This window comes from Phytophthora sojae (genome assembly GCF_000149755.1).
Source record: "Phytophthora sojae unplaced genomic scaffold PHYSOscaffold_6, whole genome shotgun sequence".
NCBI classification, from domain to species: domain Eukaryota; phylum Oomycota; class Peronosporomycetes; order Peronosporales; family Peronosporaceae; genus Phytophthora; species Phytophthora sojae.
Window position 1 is genome coordinate 4,208,419 of NW_009258120.1, and position 15,301 is coordinate 4,223,719.

General features: G+C 50.8%; 8 protein-coding genes across 8 annotated transcripts; 3 read left to right on the forward strand and 5 right to left on the reverse strand.

Moving 5' to 3' along the window:
* Window positions 1-3,141: 3,141 nt before the first annotated feature.
* Window positions 3,142-3,376, reverse strand: PHYSODRAFT_432945 (hypothetical protein; the record flags this gene model as incomplete). The annotated part of the gene is given in 2 exon segments (XM_009533384.1): window positions 3,142-3,228; window positions 3,242-3,376. Coding segments are annotated over 2 exon segments (222 nt in total), but the record flags the coding sequence as incomplete, so codon positions are not given.
* Window positions 3,377-5,835: 2,459 nt separating this feature from the next.
* On the reverse strand, window positions 5,836-7,676 carry PHYSODRAFT_335908 (hypothetical protein; the record flags this gene model as incomplete). Its single annotated transcript, XM_009533385.1, has 3 exons — window positions 5,836-6,128; window positions 6,207-7,534; window positions 7,579-7,676. 3 exons carry the CDS (start codon window positions 7,674-7,676, stop codon window positions 5,836-5,838), a joined length of 1,719 nt encoding a protein of 572 aa, XP_009531680.1.
* A 604-nt stretch (window positions 7,677-8,280) lies between these two features.
* Window positions 8,281-8,784, forward strand: PHYSODRAFT_511688 (hypothetical protein; the record flags this gene model as incomplete). Its single annotated transcript, XM_009533386.1, has 1 exon — window positions 8,281-8,784. A coding segment is annotated over one exon (504 nt), but the record flags the coding sequence as incomplete, so codon positions are not given.
* A 33-nt stretch (window positions 8,785-8,817) lies between these two features.
* On the forward strand, window positions 8,818-9,918 carry PHYSODRAFT_514210 (hypothetical protein; the record flags this gene model as incomplete). The annotated part of the gene is made up of 1 exon (XM_009533387.1): window positions 8,818-9,918. The coding sequence occupies one exon, from the start codon at window positions 8,818-8,820 to the stop codon at window positions 9,916-9,918; it is 1,101 nt and encodes a 366-aa protein (XP_009531682.1).
* Window positions 9,919-10,011: 93 nt separating this feature from the next.
* Window positions 10,012-10,818, reverse strand: PHYSODRAFT_511045 (hypothetical protein; the record flags this gene model as incomplete). Its single annotated transcript, XM_009533388.1, has 1 exon — window positions 10,012-10,818. The coding sequence occupies one exon, from the start codon at window positions 10,816-10,818 to the stop codon at window positions 10,012-10,014; it is 807 nt and encodes a 268-aa protein (XP_009531683.1).
* A 108-nt stretch (window positions 10,819-10,926) lies between these two features.
* On the reverse strand, window positions 10,927-11,499 carry PHYSODRAFT_513567 (hypothetical protein; the record flags this gene model as incomplete). Its single annotated transcript, XM_009533389.1, has 1 exon — window positions 10,927-11,499. A coding segment is annotated over one exon (573 nt), but the record flags the coding sequence as incomplete, so codon positions are not given.
* Window positions 11,500-13,249: 1,750 nt separating this feature from the next.
* Window positions 13,250-14,007, forward strand: PHYSODRAFT_303473 (hypothetical protein; the record flags this gene model as incomplete). The annotated part of the gene is made up of 3 exons (XM_009533390.1): window positions 13,250-13,261; window positions 13,334-13,583; window positions 13,709-14,007. The coding sequence occupies 3 exons, from the start codon at window positions 13,250-13,252 to the stop codon at window positions 14,005-14,007; spliced, it is 561 nt and encodes a 186-aa protein (XP_009531685.1).
* Window positions 14,008-14,312: 305 nt separating this feature from the next.
* Window positions 14,313-14,897, reverse strand: PHYSODRAFT_335911 (hypothetical protein; the record flags this gene model as incomplete). Its single annotated transcript, XM_009533391.1, has 1 exon — window positions 14,313-14,897. The coding sequence occupies one exon, from the start codon at window positions 14,895-14,897 to the stop codon at window positions 14,313-14,315; it is 585 nt and encodes a 194-aa protein (XP_009531686.1).
* Window positions 14,898-15,301: the final 404 nt, after the last annotated feature.

Consider the following 15,301-nt stretch of genomic DNA (forward strand, 5'->3'; position numbering starts at 1 on the left):
AGCACCGCATACGGTTTACTACAGTATCAGGGTACATGTATTGTGCCTATCTGGCAAAACGCACTCCGATTTGAGGTCCTACGTAGGACTTTTGCTCCTACGTAAGACCTCATAAAAGTTAGTACCAGGGCCAGTAAAACCATGCTTAAACAAAAACTTAATGTAAACTGAGCGAATGGCTTGCAAAGGTAGGCCGACAAGTGAGCACGTTCAGTACCGCTATACCTGTAGCGCACGTACGTAGCTCCACGCTGAGCACGGTGACCTGGTTGCGGTGCTGCCTGAGCCTCCGCCTGTACGAGTGCGGCCAAACTATGCATTTGCCACAGATGCTTTCAGGCGCACTGGCCTGATCTAGTCCTACGAAGGACTTGTTAGTTCTACGAAGGCCCAAATGGCCAGCTTAACATGGCCATTCGGTCCTTATTTCCAAAAAGGTACCCTTTAGATGAAGACGGAACTCCTACGTAGGACTTCCGTAATCCGATGCAAGGCCAACAGCAAATCCTAGGTCTAGCCCTACCCTCTCCTTCTTAAGACCACCTTTTTGAGGTCAGATTGGCCAAAGTTTTGGAAAGGCACAATACCAGCAGTTCGCTATAGCCAACAGAGGAATTACCTTATCCGAGTACATGCAGTAGTGATCATGTGCTCAGTGGTCAAAGCTTCGCAAAAGAAGCGGCGTTTGCTGGTCTTACCGGTAGTTAGTCCACTCTCCGTTGCATGTACATGTACTGTGTACATTTACTAAGCTTTACAACATTCGAAGCGCAACCCATCATGCAATATGCAGATAATGGGTTAGCACGCACGAGATATTGACAAGCACTACCCAGCAGTAAAGTATGCTTCAGCGGATGCGTATCATAAGCACTTCGTTAAATCGTGAAACCCTGGAAAAATAAAGAGTAATAGCAACGTAGTTTTAGTGATAACCTTGGATTGGAGTACAAATCGAGCAAACAATCCCTGAACCGAGTTAACAACAATTTGTAGCTTTTAGTCGTAGTTGCTGAGAGTTAAACCACGACCACATGTAATAATTCGTAGCTTTAAGAAGTAAATTAATGAATACCCGCTTTTGGAAATAAAAGTACCCGGTTTCAGTAAGTTACAGTAAAGCTCCGTCCAAGCATTGGCAACCCGGAGCGTTGCTCCGGGAGGGTACACAGGTCGGCGAATAGTTTCATGGACGATGATAACGGATAACAATTGAGTAAATCCCAGTGTTGTTTTTAATCCTTTTAAGGATTTTAGAAGAACATTACCAGCCGAACTCTCTAGTTGATTCTAACGTGGGCATAACACCCTGGTCAGCGTCCAATGGCTGCGTTGACGCCAGCAACGAATAAAAAATCTCCCTTTCCGTGTGCATTCGCTACAGTAAACCAAAGCTCGACTGCCATCCTGACCAATGATAACAATATTTGCTGACACGTTGTAGTCTACGACGCCAGTATTTACATTTGTGTATGATAGCTAGTGTACAATTCTGCATATTGAGAAGTCCAGATAACCAACAACACGGTTAATCGTTAACCCCCCCCCCCCCAAATATTTGCTGACAGCAAACTGACGCGATGAGGGGATGTTTCATTCGGGGGCAGGTTAAGTGGGGCAAATCTCTCGGTCAATCAGAGTCGTTTATTTCTGTCCAATCTGCCTTGACCAAAAAGCTCAGGGCAGCTGGGGCAACTTGGACAGATTTATACCTGTTGAAGCCGATCAATGGCACCACTGGATTGCATCATCAATCGGCGAGGTGAATGGCCCCCGAGCTGCATGGCATGGAGACCGCGCGCCGCGTCATCCATGGGTTGCTGTCGCTCCAGGTGGTGACACCGTTGGAAGCAGTAGATACAGTACTAGGATATGTAGCAGGGGTAACATGCGCATGAGCACGAGCCAGCACCCAGTTCTCTCATTAACAACACCAGCACTAGTCACGGTGCACCGCTCGCCAGAGACCGCAGCGATCTGCTATCGCTGCTAGCAAAGCATGAAGTGCCCACACACTCGTGACATAGCGACTGGTCCTGGTGGGGATGGCGCGGGGGGGGGGCGGCGCGGAGCTGCTCGCGGTGAGGAGCGGAGCCCCATGGCGCAGGAAGCTCTGCCTGACGGTTGTGCTGGTGTTGTGTGTCTTTGGGGACTGCGGGTCCGTGCTCCGCAAACTTATTACCGTGGAAAAATTATGGTGTAAAGCAAATATTTGGTTATACAGTACAAAGCTGCCCTATCTAACCTGACCCCGAATGAAACATCGGAAAATGTACAGCCCATGTTTTCGGATTGGAGGGGGTGAAATGGCCCGCAAATCTATCGTGATGCAGAGACCAAATCGGCATCAGTGGCGTTTGAGAAGCATGAACAACCCGCAAACGTAGCCCCGAAGCAAGGCTTAGGTCTACAGTTCCCTGCCTAGCGCTGGGTCGGCCTTCAAAAGGTTTTAAGGACAGGTAGAGCCACATTTAGCAGCAGTTCCCAGGGATTTGCAATAGATTTGGGTGCCATGACACCCGTCCTGAAAACCGAAACACGGATGTCCATGATTTCAGCATGTTTTACATGTTTGGAGACCTTACTTGGTTTTAGTATGCCTTTATCCCTAACCCTATTCCAAAACATGGGCTGTAGGGCCAGCCAAGCGAGACAGCGTGATTAGAAGTAGTTGCGATGTACTGTACAAACAACCCCCAGCACGTCTCCCCACGTAGAGCGAATGAAGGGCCCAAAGCGAGCTAATATCTTTGGCCGAACTGCGGTTCGCACTCTGCAATTTCCTCTCCAGTTCTCAAGCAACTGCCGACCCGCTTACCATGCATTACTCCTGCGTCCTACTGCTGGCTGCTGTGGCCGCCCTCCTCGCACCCAACAACGTCGTTGCTGAGAAACCCTTCGCCTCGACGGTCATCACTAGTCACCGTTGGTCACAATGAAGGCAACGACAGACATCTCCTGCGTAGCAGTGCATCGAAAATAATCAGGGAATGCGGAGGGAACAGGTGCCATCAATATCTTTCGGATAGGGACCATACACCTATGGTCATTTCCCTAAGCAACTTATACTAATGCCTGACCGTCTTCAAAAAGTGTTAGTTGGCGCTTGCGCTTGCGCGACTGCTCCTGGCGGCGAAGCACTTGAGCGACGGAGACTTCGTTCCAGAGAGAACGGTTGAAGCGCAGAAAAAGGATAAGCTCCAACGTGTCCGGCAGCATCGACATCCGCTGGTCACTGTACACCATCCCCGCCTGCGAGAAGTCTCTCGACGTCATCGGACGTCGGTGGGATCCACGCCAAGTCCCCATACTGGGGCTCGGCACTTACACATCGTTCGTGAAGCACAGCGTCAGCGAACCCGAGGGCACCTCCGGCTTCGTCTTCACCCACGTCTGTCTCCGTTCGGGCAAAGCGCGCCAGCGCCCTCATCTCCGCCTTGGTAAGCTCTTTGGAGCGGCCATCTTGCACTTCTACAATTCCGTTTTCAAAGTCAGGAACTGCAACGGCCTTGGCGCCTATTGCGAGGTGCTTGGTGCATGAGCCGGCACTCTCGAACTCGTCCAGCAGTTTGTCGAAAAGCACTAGAAGCTTGAGTGCGGATTGAGTTGCAAAGCTTGTCGCTGACCTGGTCGAACAGGGCGTCGACCAGATCCCGGTTCGCGACGGCGAAGCTCATTTTGGGCGAGGGCTTAGACAGGAGGCTTGATCAGCAGAGTGCGAAACGGGAAATGGTAGTGTAGGCGCGATGAACGAGCCGCAGCCAGCATGCTAGTCGTAGCTTAGCATTCAAGGTCTCAGCGGGTCATTATACTTAGTTTTTGTATAGCATTAGGGTAGGTCCCTTGAGACACGATTCCCTCCATTATGGTTATGGGTAATGGATATTGATGGACCATCACCATTCACATTTTCGATGCACTGCTGCGTAGCCGTGAAACTATCGCGGAGGAAGAAGAACGACTTAGCAACGACAAAATCCTCAAACTGCTGGGGGACGCGGACGACTACGGCTCGATCTTTTCAAAATGGAAGCATACCAAGGGATACACCCCATCGACAGTCGAAGGAAAATTAGACAAGTACAAACATGGCTTGAGTAACAAGCAGTTGCTCGAGATTTTGAACAAGTACCGGTCCTACTACGGATAGGGGGATGCTTGGGTCTGAGCAGGCTCAGCTCAACGCGATTTCCAGCCGTTATCGCAGCGGCAATGAGGCGGGCACAACTTACAGCGGTAGCCGAAGCAACCGATATACTCGATGCTATACACTAACACGAGTTATCGTGGCAGTACAAGGCGTACTTCTCGGCCATTAAAATCAATAGAACATGGAGTCTCCATGTGGTGGAAATTTATCTCCATCATGGAGATAAATTTCCACCACGCATTTCGTTGTCCACTAAAATCAGAAATTTATTTTACGCCATGACTTAAGAAAACAAAAAGCAGCATGACGATTCATTGTAATAAATAAGCTTTATTATAGCTTGTGCTTACAGAACCTGGAGTAGTTAATAGTCAGTTAGTTGCAAGCATGCTTCCTGTATTATTCTTCAACAAGGGGTTTATTGCTAGCATTTACCACTGCTGGACGAATCACTTATTATAACTTACTGGACTTGTGTTTCGTACTAGTTGTGTACTTAAGTAAGACCTATTAATGAATAGTAATTTGCGATACTTAATCATGATGAATAGGGTTTTCGTGAAGACTTGGATGCGAGCTTGCGTTGGCAGCTCTGGACAGCCTCTTGTAGAAAATGCATGGACTCACAATGCTATTATAGACGGTAGTTTCTGGAATTTGGGAGTTGAAAACAGTAGCGCTGCTCGAGTCTCTTCGAGACTCTCAGCTCGTACTGGGATAGGAAGCGACGAAGTGCTGATATCACAGCCCAAACAGGATTCATTCGGGCGCTGCCCCCCCCCCCGTCCAGTCGAAGCCGATGATGAACCGGTAACATATCTTAGGTCAAGTTATACATGTGTCGAGTGACCGCGTGTTCTCGACTTCTCAAGAATACTGGAGCAGTTCAATTCAACTTCGTTGAGTCAAGATTCGCTTTATTGATTTTGCTCGAAAATCGGTTGTACATCGTGCACATAGTGGCGGTACATTGCGGATTGCGTAAATAAACCGGTAAGTTGAAGCGCTTGCGAAACAGCATGGTATGATATTTTGGCGCAGGTCTTACTAACACGACTAGCGAGGTCGCATCAGGGGTCGGCCAGCGAGCACCCACGAGTTTAAGTCGAAGGTCCGCTCCGGAACCCAATATACCGCCGTTAGTGGAACGCTAGAAGACGTCGTTCACGAAGAAGTATCCTAAGCGGAATAAGTAGTGCGAATGATTCGAGCGGCGGAGTTTATCAATTGCGGTGAAACCAATCCTATCCCAGCCTTCGCGAAGCCTTTTTTATTTGCGTGAAGAATCACAACCAAAGTCAGTAACCACCAAGGAGCGATATGTAATCGCTAACGTGTATAATACACGACGAATGTACCTATGTGGTATCGTACATGTACGGATCGAATGTATGCTTGCTTCAAAATGTGTAGAACCGCATACTGTGCTGTAGCAGTCTGCTAACCAACATGTAAAGCACGTCATCCGATCCAGGAAATGGTTGCCTGGCTCTTTGAACACCCCGTCACGACGCAGTGTTTTTATTTTTCAGGTCGAAACATATACAAATACAGTAAGACTAATATAAGCGACTTGTTGAAACCAAAACTTGTTAACAGGTATACGGTGACCTTGATCAGCATCCCCAAACACCGCATAAATCATCGCTCTTCATGGTATCGCCGGCTCTCAGTCGTTCATGATTTCAATCATCGTCATCGCTTTCGTCGCTTTCGTCGCTTTCGTCGCTTTCGTCGCTTTCATTGCCACTGTTCACCTCGAATATGCTGGCCTCGACGTACATGCCACGATCCTCTTCATCTTCCACCATATTAAAGAATTCGCGTTGGTGAGCATGACCCCAATCGAGAGTAACCCTCTCAATTCGGCTGAATTCGTCTCCATCGCGTCCCTGGATATGCACCGCCACTCCCAACGACGGATGAGCTGCTTTCACCGCCTCCAGCGCGCCACTCAGTTGTTCGGTCAAATACCCGCCTCACCAGAAAGAGTTGACTTTTGACCTGTACGGATTCCACACATGCACTATGGACTTCTGGCGGCAGAGTGAAGCACCGAGAAACTCCTCGCTCTCCTGAGAGAGCAAGATCAAAAGCGACAGAATCTCCGAATAGAAAGATGGCATCGAAAATTCCATGCGCACGTGTCCCCCAACTTTAAGGTGGATAACTCGCTGCTTGCCAATGATATCCTCCACCTTTGACACGTATCGAATATACTCGAAGATATCCTTACCAGTCAACCGAGCATGAGCGAGTTCCACCGCAGACAGCCTCTTGAGACCCGCCAGAGCCAAAAGTGTGCGACCTGTTAACGTCTCGATGGACAAGACTTTGAAGTTTCTGCCAGTGGAAGTGTCGTTCATCTCGATCGACTCCAGCCGCGGGCAGTACTCGGCCACAGTCTCCCAGGACGTGCCTCCATACACATCGGCGTTCACGTATCGCCCTGGAAAGTCTGGATTTTCGTTGCGATGGAAGTCTATCTGGACGTACAGTGTTGTCAAAGCTGGACATCCCATAAGCGCGAAGCTGGGGGACGTGGCAAGTGCACCGTAGCCTAGTCGCGTAGAATTTTGATCCAAACCACCAATATCCCGCAAATAATCTTCGTAATCCCACGTCGCGTTCGCCGAGAGCGATAAACTCTTGAATTTAGACTTCACGTGCTCTCCAAAGACGCGGAAGAACGGGTCAGCGAACGGAGCGAGAGCGAAATTAAACTGCCTCAAAGCAGTACAGGACGCATTGAACGTCTCCCACGTCTTCAAAGAAATAGGCCACACATACTGCGCGTTCGATTCATAGTCAGTGTCATCACACGAATCCAAGTACTCGACTCTCGGGCGGTACTTCGCTATCCCCTCAAGAAGCTCCGTGCTGCGACGACAAAGACCCTCCCCTGGATGAATCGGAACGGTCAGCTGCTTCAATGCCCCGCAATACCCCTTCGAGTGCCATCTCCCCAGAGCTTGAACCACTTGCGGCACAAAGTCCTCCACATCGAGACTTTCATCCGTTAGATTGATGAGGTTTCTATCAAGTTCACTCGGTTCTGGCAAGACCAGGAATTCCAGAAAGAGGCAATGCGTTGACGCAGCCTCGAGTATTTCAGGAATACACTGGCACAGTGGCGGCATGCTACCCAGATCCAGTTTCTTCAGCCTCGTCATATTTCCCAGAACGATATTCCAACTGATAGTCGGAGTTTCCAACTTCCTCCGAGCCTGGAAATGATAGTTTTTCCTCTTGAATTGGACGCGAAAATCTCGAATTGAGGCCTCTTGGGTCGGGAATTGCTCCATCAATTCTAAATCGGCCGCGTTTAAGCAGAATGTGGCAGATCGATAGTCGGCTACCAGACTTCGAACGGATGCGAGCATGCTCTTGGACGCCAGCACCACATTTTTCAACTGTTTCATAGGTACCGGGGTTGTGGGGCCAGACTCTGGGTGAAGCTCGGGAGAGCGAACTCCAGGATGTACGCGAGTAGAGAGGGCGGGAGGCACGGCACCGTCGGCGTCATGGTCTTGCGCTTGGTTGAAGGGATCCAAACTGAAAGGTACAGGGCAAAAAAAGACCTCAAATAATATCTGGGAGTTTTAGAACTGGTCTGGAACGTACTGATACTATCAGTGCGATTTGGATTGGTTTTAGAATTTACAGATCTCCCCGTGCAATGATGGCTGTAGCACGAGCGCTGTGCCACCAACTTGGTGACTACGACCATGCCTTGAAAAGCCGAGGCTGCGGGCCCCAAGCGAAGATATTCTGTGACACCACATTTTGAAATGAGGCAAGGATTTTTAGGAGGTGGCAGCTGAGTCAGGGGTGCCGTTTCATCCTTTCCAGCTGCAAGGGTTTCTGACCGGAAGGGGATCAATTTGCTCAAAGACAAACGAGTGATCACTGCACCATCGCGGCCAAACTGATTTCCCACCGTAATCAAGTTTCCTTACCCACGACACGAGTACGGATGGATATCCCGGTGTACCAGCAAACCAACCTACTCTCGATGATATTTGACGCCCTCGTGGTTTGGATATCAGTCATGTCGAAGGCGACAACAGATCTCACATTCCAATTTGCTTCCTGGTACACACATCAGCGCAAGAAACAAACCGACCGACATGCTGCGGTGTTTCCTCTCTTTGTCGGCAATCTTCAGCGTCTCACTCGCTCTATCCGGGCAATCACAACTCGACTTCAATCGCGGCCTCGAAGATGAACCGGCGACGACTTGGCCGTCTCTCCGCTTCCAATTCACGCTCAAGCGCAGCTCAATGAGCGTCTATGGCCAATCCGACTTCGACGTGCACGCGAGCCCCGTCCTCTCCGACAACCAAGACAACATCCTCTACGACGTATTCGCGACGTTCACGGAAGAGTCAACTCAAGTTAACTACACGCTCGCCGACGGCATTTCGTACTTGACAACTCGCTCCTCAGATGAAGACACAGCGTCTTCGGAATGCTTGGACGCGGAGTCCGATAAACTGCCGCCAATCAACACCATCGTCAACGCTCTGAACGAGGCCACGCCAGTATCAAGTGCTTATGGGAGGAGTGGCAGTACTGCTGCTCAGTGCTCAAGCGACAACTTCTTCAAAGTATCGGTGAACGGCATCTCCTTTGAACTGTGTGCATTAGGTTCGTCCGGGTTTACGATGACCGGGACGGACATTGAGATCGCGGTGGAGTACCTCGATCCCCGCGTTGAGATTGCAAAGCCTGACACCACTCTGGAGTGCGAGTCGGTAGCATCTCCAAGCTCACTGACCGCACTAGGAAGGTCACTGCTTACCGGAGATTCGTCACTCCTTGAAGTGGAGAGGAAGCTGGAAACCGAGTTCGACATCACGTTCTGGGACGACGATGACGATTCATCGGAGCGCTCGAGCTCGTCTCACGATGGCTCCTGTACTTGCAAGTCGACCAAGCGTCCGTGTCTCTTTATCCACGGCATGGGCGTCGACCGAGAGGAACCTCACACTGTCGACTCGTTCTCCTACTATTGGGGCAACCTGACCGACCACGCGCCGTGCTGCCAGTCGATGAAGTACACGATCCTCAACACGGTGGACAACGCGTGGACGAACGACACGCTGCAGCAACAAGTGTGCGATCGCGCTGTGTCGGTCAGTAAACGGAGCTCCAAGACTGTCATCGCGGACACCATTATCATCACGCATTCCATGGGGAACTTGATGGTTGGAGGGGCCATCGCAACGGGCAAATGCAAGTTGGATTCAAGCTCCACGTGGGTGGGGATGGCTGGGCCCATGCAAGGCAGTAGAGCCTCGGATTTCGTCCAAGACACGTGCGCTGGCGAGACAAACTTTGTGCTGGAGGAAGTGGCGAATATCACCGGTCGGTGTCCCCCAACTGTAGCGTTGAAGTCGCTTCCGAGTCAGAGAGGGAACTACAGCTCGGAGGAGCTGGATGCAGCGTACACTGCCGCTCAGAAGGCGTACACTTCGAATGTATCGGCGTTGATGTGCAGTGCTGGGTATTCTGGGTTGATGTCCAAGTACCAACCGGGGTTCTGGGTGCTGGGCAAGGCGGTTCCGTACAAGTCGGGCGAGAACGATGGCATGGTGGAGTTCGACAGCTGCGCCGCGGGGCTCCCCGAGTCGAAATTCGGAGACACTTGGCGCTCGCCGTTTTACAAGACCAAGCTGAATCACTACGACAGCGAATTCCTGTATGGAGACGCGCTGTTGGATGAGAAGAAGATGCCTATCAAGTGGTTCGAGTGCTTGCTTTAGGTGCGGCAAGAAATATTAGCTTGAAATTTGAATACGTATAAGAGTCATATAATATGATCAATTTCATTTCTAGGTTATCAGTTGCAAGTGGGCTTATAGCAAACACTCGAACCACTTCACAGGCATTTTCTCTCCATTGAGGATCGCATCGCCTGATAGAAACTCCATATCATAATGATTCAGATGTGTCTTGTAGAAACGATCTTTCCAGCTCTCACCGAATTCGGACTTCGGGAACCCGGCGGAGCAGCTCTCAAACTCGACCATGCCGTCATTCTTGCGCGACTTGTGAGGGACCATGGTGCCTATCGCCCAGAACTGGGCCTGGTACTTTGACGCAATACCGGAGTACCAACTGCTGCACATCAACGCGTGGATATGAGTCCGGTAAACCTCCTGCGCTGCTGTATACGCTGCCTTCATCTCCTCATTGACATGGGTCCCATTATCGTACGCCAGAGACTTCAGCGCTGTACTCGCAGGGCATCGTCCCGTAACATTTCCAATCTTCTCCCAGACGATATTAGTTTCTCCAGCACAAGACTCTTGAATAAAGTCTGAAGCCATACTCCCCTTCATAGGCCCAGCCAAGCCCACCCACGTCGAACTCGCGTCCAACATGCACCTCCCGTTCGCGATAGCCCCAGCGAGCATCAAGTTGCCCATCGAGTGCGTTATGACAATTGTTTCGGTTATGACGCCGTCTGAGCTGGAGTCGCTCACTGCAAGCGCTCGGTCGCACACTTTTTTCTGTTGTAGTGCGCTCATCCAAGTGTTGTTCACCGTATTGAGGTGCGCAAACTGCATCGATGAGCAGCACGGCGCGTGGTCGACCAAATGGTCCCCCCAGTACTCCGTAAAATTGTCTTGGTTATGAGGCAACTCTTCCTCCACGCCCATACCATGGATGAAGATACACGGGCGGGGCTTCGAGTTGCATTCGCATGAAGACCCCTTAAAGGAGAAGTCGAACGCGGCTTTCAAGCTCCGACCCTCGTTAGAAATTGACTGGCCGGTCAGTATAGACTTTCCGAATGAAGTCATAGCGGTCGAAGACGCCACTTTCTCACATCGTTCACTCATATCTGCACTCGGTACTTGGATAGCGATATGATTCGTCATAAACTCCACCGTGACGTCCATGTCGCTGTTAGACAGCGTGAATCCGGACGAACCTGAAGCGCACAGTGCTAAATCAATACCGTGGACGGTGATCTTGAACAATTTTCCACTTGGGCAGTCAATAGAGTCACTGGACACAGCTACAGCGTCATTTAGAGCTGCGACGATCGAGTTAACCGCCGGTAGTTTACCCGCTTCTGAGTCCAGGCAGTTTACTTCGCTGTCACCCGTCGAAGAGTACCCAATTCCGTCGATGAGGGTGTACTTGTGTGTCGTTGATCCGTCACTAAACGTTGCCAAGACGTCGTAGAGTACAGTATCTTGGTTATCGGACACGACAGGGTTGGCGAACATGTCGAAGCTCGACTGGCCGTACACGGTCATGGCGCTGCGTTTGAGCATGAAGTGGAAGCACAAACTTGGCCAGTTTGAAGCTTCAGAGGCACTGATGGGTAGCATCACACCAAGTAGAACGGCGACAATTGTCGGGATAACGGGATTTGAAGCCATTTCGACGGTCTTGAACCCGAAGAGTGCTCTGTTTGCCGGAGACGGAAGAATGCCAAATGAGCTGGGAGATCTGCCGCCGCTTCCGGATAGGATAGACTGCTATTCGTACATCCCCAACCAGGGCACGGCGCAAACACACAAAGCAAATCTCTGCTGTAGCTTTCGGAATACAGCTCGGATCTGCGGCATTGATTAAAGCAACATTGAAATGTTGCCTCTGCGCGACATTGAGAGCTCACATTGTGATATATCGCTAACATTGATTCCTAACGTTATATTTGCTTTATGATTTTTCAACTGTAATTATCCAACGCCTCTATCGAGCACGAGGCCCCCAGATGCGGCCAGCCCTGCCGCTGGACAAGGTTCGACACTACATCACTCCATAGCTCTTGTTCTTGTGGCCCTAGTACACACTCGTTTGCTGTTCTTTGTGTGCGAGTGCAGCAATGAGTCCCTCACGAAGAACAGGCACGGATGAACGCAGTGTTAACTGCTGGGACGTGTGCTTCGTGAACGACAGCGTTGCGGCCGAGGGCAGCAACTACGCACCGCACACCTGTAATGAGAGGCACTGATGGCAAAGGGCTTCAGCAGCTCGAGCCGTCTGCTGTTCTGCTCAGCAGTGCCGGTTGCGCAGCTATGTCCGATGAAGCTGCCCTTACAGCCAGCCCACCGCCCCGGAGAGCAGTATCATTGCTGGATCAAAATCGCTGCGTGACGACACTCCGTACAGGCTTAAGGGCTGAGCTATTGTGCGTGTGGAGGGTGGATATGCTGCTGCGTCAAGAGCTGGGCCTACGACCTGGCAGCCGCCGGTGTCCGCGCCAGTGCACGTGTTTGCGTCGATCAAGCTCTCGAGCGTACCGACGTGCTGACGCTTCTACTTACTGGCGTACGGAAGTGTCGTACCTGTCCCTTGAGTTGTCTTGAGAGTGGATGGTATGGCGAAGTGCTGTTCGTCGCGGGGGTGTAAGCGAGTGTGGCTCCACGGTTCCGGTCAAAATGGCAAAGCTGTGACGAGGTGCTGCGAAAGGAAGATGCTGAAGCGACAAATCTTTGAGGCATCCGCGACGCTGGATTGCAAGCCTCGGGAAAGCACGAGGCAGGCAGCGCGAAAGCGAGCGAGCCTGGTCTCGGACTCTGCCGTTGGTGGCCTTTCAAGGACGATGCAGCTCGATGGCTTGATGCGGTTCTCCTCCCCCCGGCTCTCGGCTCGCAGCTCGAGTTCTGTTCGTCCACAGCTCGTTTGACAAGATCTGTCGTAGCGTGGACTTTTGGTGCGATGAAACCACGCACAGAGTTCTTAGGCGCGTTCTTAAGTTCCCGGGAGCTGGGACCGGGACGAACGGGACGATACCCGTCGTCCGTCAAAGTTGATAATTGTAAGCATTTTTTAAGCCCCTAACTCTCGGGAACTAGGTTTCAAGCCAAGCATGCTGCAAAAATGATCGTACCTATCCATACGATGGAAGATGAAGCCTCAGCTAAAAATATATTGTTCTTATTTAAAAAATAGACTGTGTTTCTGCATCGCGCTACTTAAAGATTGCTGTGTTGCGTATGCTGGTACACTTTGTAACTGGAGGCAAGGTGCGAGTGACTTGTAGTCTACTTGCAAAGAGTGACAACAACTCGGGCGGTCACTTTCACTCAGAGTGACTTTTTTCACGCGGACGGCAACGGACATTTTGCCAAAATGGCCAAGAAGGTAAGCAAGCATGCCGATGTCATTCCTTCCCACGCTCTCTTCGTTAATAAATCTATGTTGATGGTTTCTTAGCCCAACCAGTGTGCCTACTCAAGTGGATGTTGTGGCCGCCTGGCCATCAAGAAGAATGGCAAGCCACACACAATGTGCGAGACTCACCGCCGCTACCAAGCAAAGAAACAGCGACAGCGCCGCTGCGAAAAACATCCACCGACACTCCGCGAAACTCAATGCCGATACCCTGGCTGCGAGGAAGTGAGAGCTATTAAAAGTGGGAAGATGCTGCAACTGTGCGAAATGCATCGAGCGCGGCACAACGAGGGTCAGCGACTGCGCTATGGAGCCTCCCCCCAGACACGACCCGCTAGGGTGTTTCCTGCTCAGCAGGCTGCTGATACGGCGACGGTGTACAGGAGGTGCGCGAGGATGTTTTGCTTCTGGTTGGAGACTCCGAGGCTTCCACGCGACCTGGCGCCGCACGTATGCCGCCCGAGGCCGTGTCCGAGTCGGAGGCTACCCTCACTGCTGGTAAATCTCCACCGTTTGGGATACGAACACTTCCACGCGAGATGACATCCAACTCATTTCGACCTGATGAGCTATCGAGATCGACTTTATCGGATCTCTCTCGCGCGCTCACGGATCGCCAGCACCAACGTTCTCAAGCTGACGCGCTTTTCTTTCAGCACCACGCTGAAATCTGGTCCAAGCAGTACATCAGCGCATTGAATAAGCATTCGAACTAGTCTGCGACCTGTGGCTTTAGGTCACTTGCTTAAAGGGATTTGGTCAATGTAGGACACCGTCAACATTGAGCACTGTTAACGATCAATGACAATGGCCAATGTTAACGACCCTCAACATTGATGTTGGTTGATGCACAGGTTCGAGGCTAACGCTTAATTCTCATGACGATGTTCCCTGAAAACAATAACTTGTTCTGTTAGTAGTTTGGATCCTGGTTCACTTCCTACCTAATGGTACGCTGAGCTCCGCTACTCCAGTCCAATACACTAATCTATGCAGCATCTCTGGAAACTTACCAACTTCGTCAGATTCTTTCTTGCGCAGCCGCCTCCAAAAAGATGTCCACGTCGGCGTTGTGCCGAGAACGATTGTCGGGTGGAGGTACAATTTCTTCAATGTCTGGTGCACACAACAAGTGCCACAACATTCTCAGCCGCAAGATTTTCTTGGTGTGGCTCGACAAAGCGCCTTTGTGCGCAGCGATTCCGTCCATTTTGTTGTGCAGACAGCACCACGCAATAGCCGTTACTAGCACTCCACAGTTGATTTCATCTCCTCGAATGGGACCTTCCAAGACTTCGACTTCCCAGTCCGGCCACTTCGTCGCTGAGCCAAAGGTTTCAAGACGCCATTCGTCGACTTTCGGCACCAGAATTTCCGTCACTCTGGCCTCTGTTTCGTCCACAAATGTATCCGTCTGAAGCGGATCATACACGTACGCCTTCGAAATCTCCATATTGATCACTATGAGAGTCCAATGAACATTCGCAATGTTGCATGGCGCCACGATGTATTCCCAGTTGCCTTTGCGGATCTTCCAGCTGGTTGAAGCGGTGCAGAGGGGGCCCACGAAGAGCGCCCTTCCGTGCTGCTCGCACATCTTCTGCATTGACAGTGAACAACTGTATCGTTCAGCCTGAAATTACCAGGTAGACGCCTCAGCACTTCGGTAATTGGGAATGTTGCTCCGGCGTTTCTTCCTGAGCCCACGGCAATTGTCGTTGACAACGAAGTAAAGTTCACTCTTGTCACCACATCACTCGCAACCTCAGCCACGGTTTTGCCGTTAGCATCAAGGCTATTACATGAATATGACTGTAATTCTTGCCAGTCTGAATCCAGCCATTTGACAGACGCCACTTTCACTCGATGTAGATCCTTGTACCGGTGAAAGTCCTGCATAACATGGATAAGAGATCTACGCAGCATAATTAGAAGCATTCATAGTATAACAGAATATACCGCAAAACTTACGGGTGAAATTTGACGCCTCCCTTCAGAAGCACAGCGAAT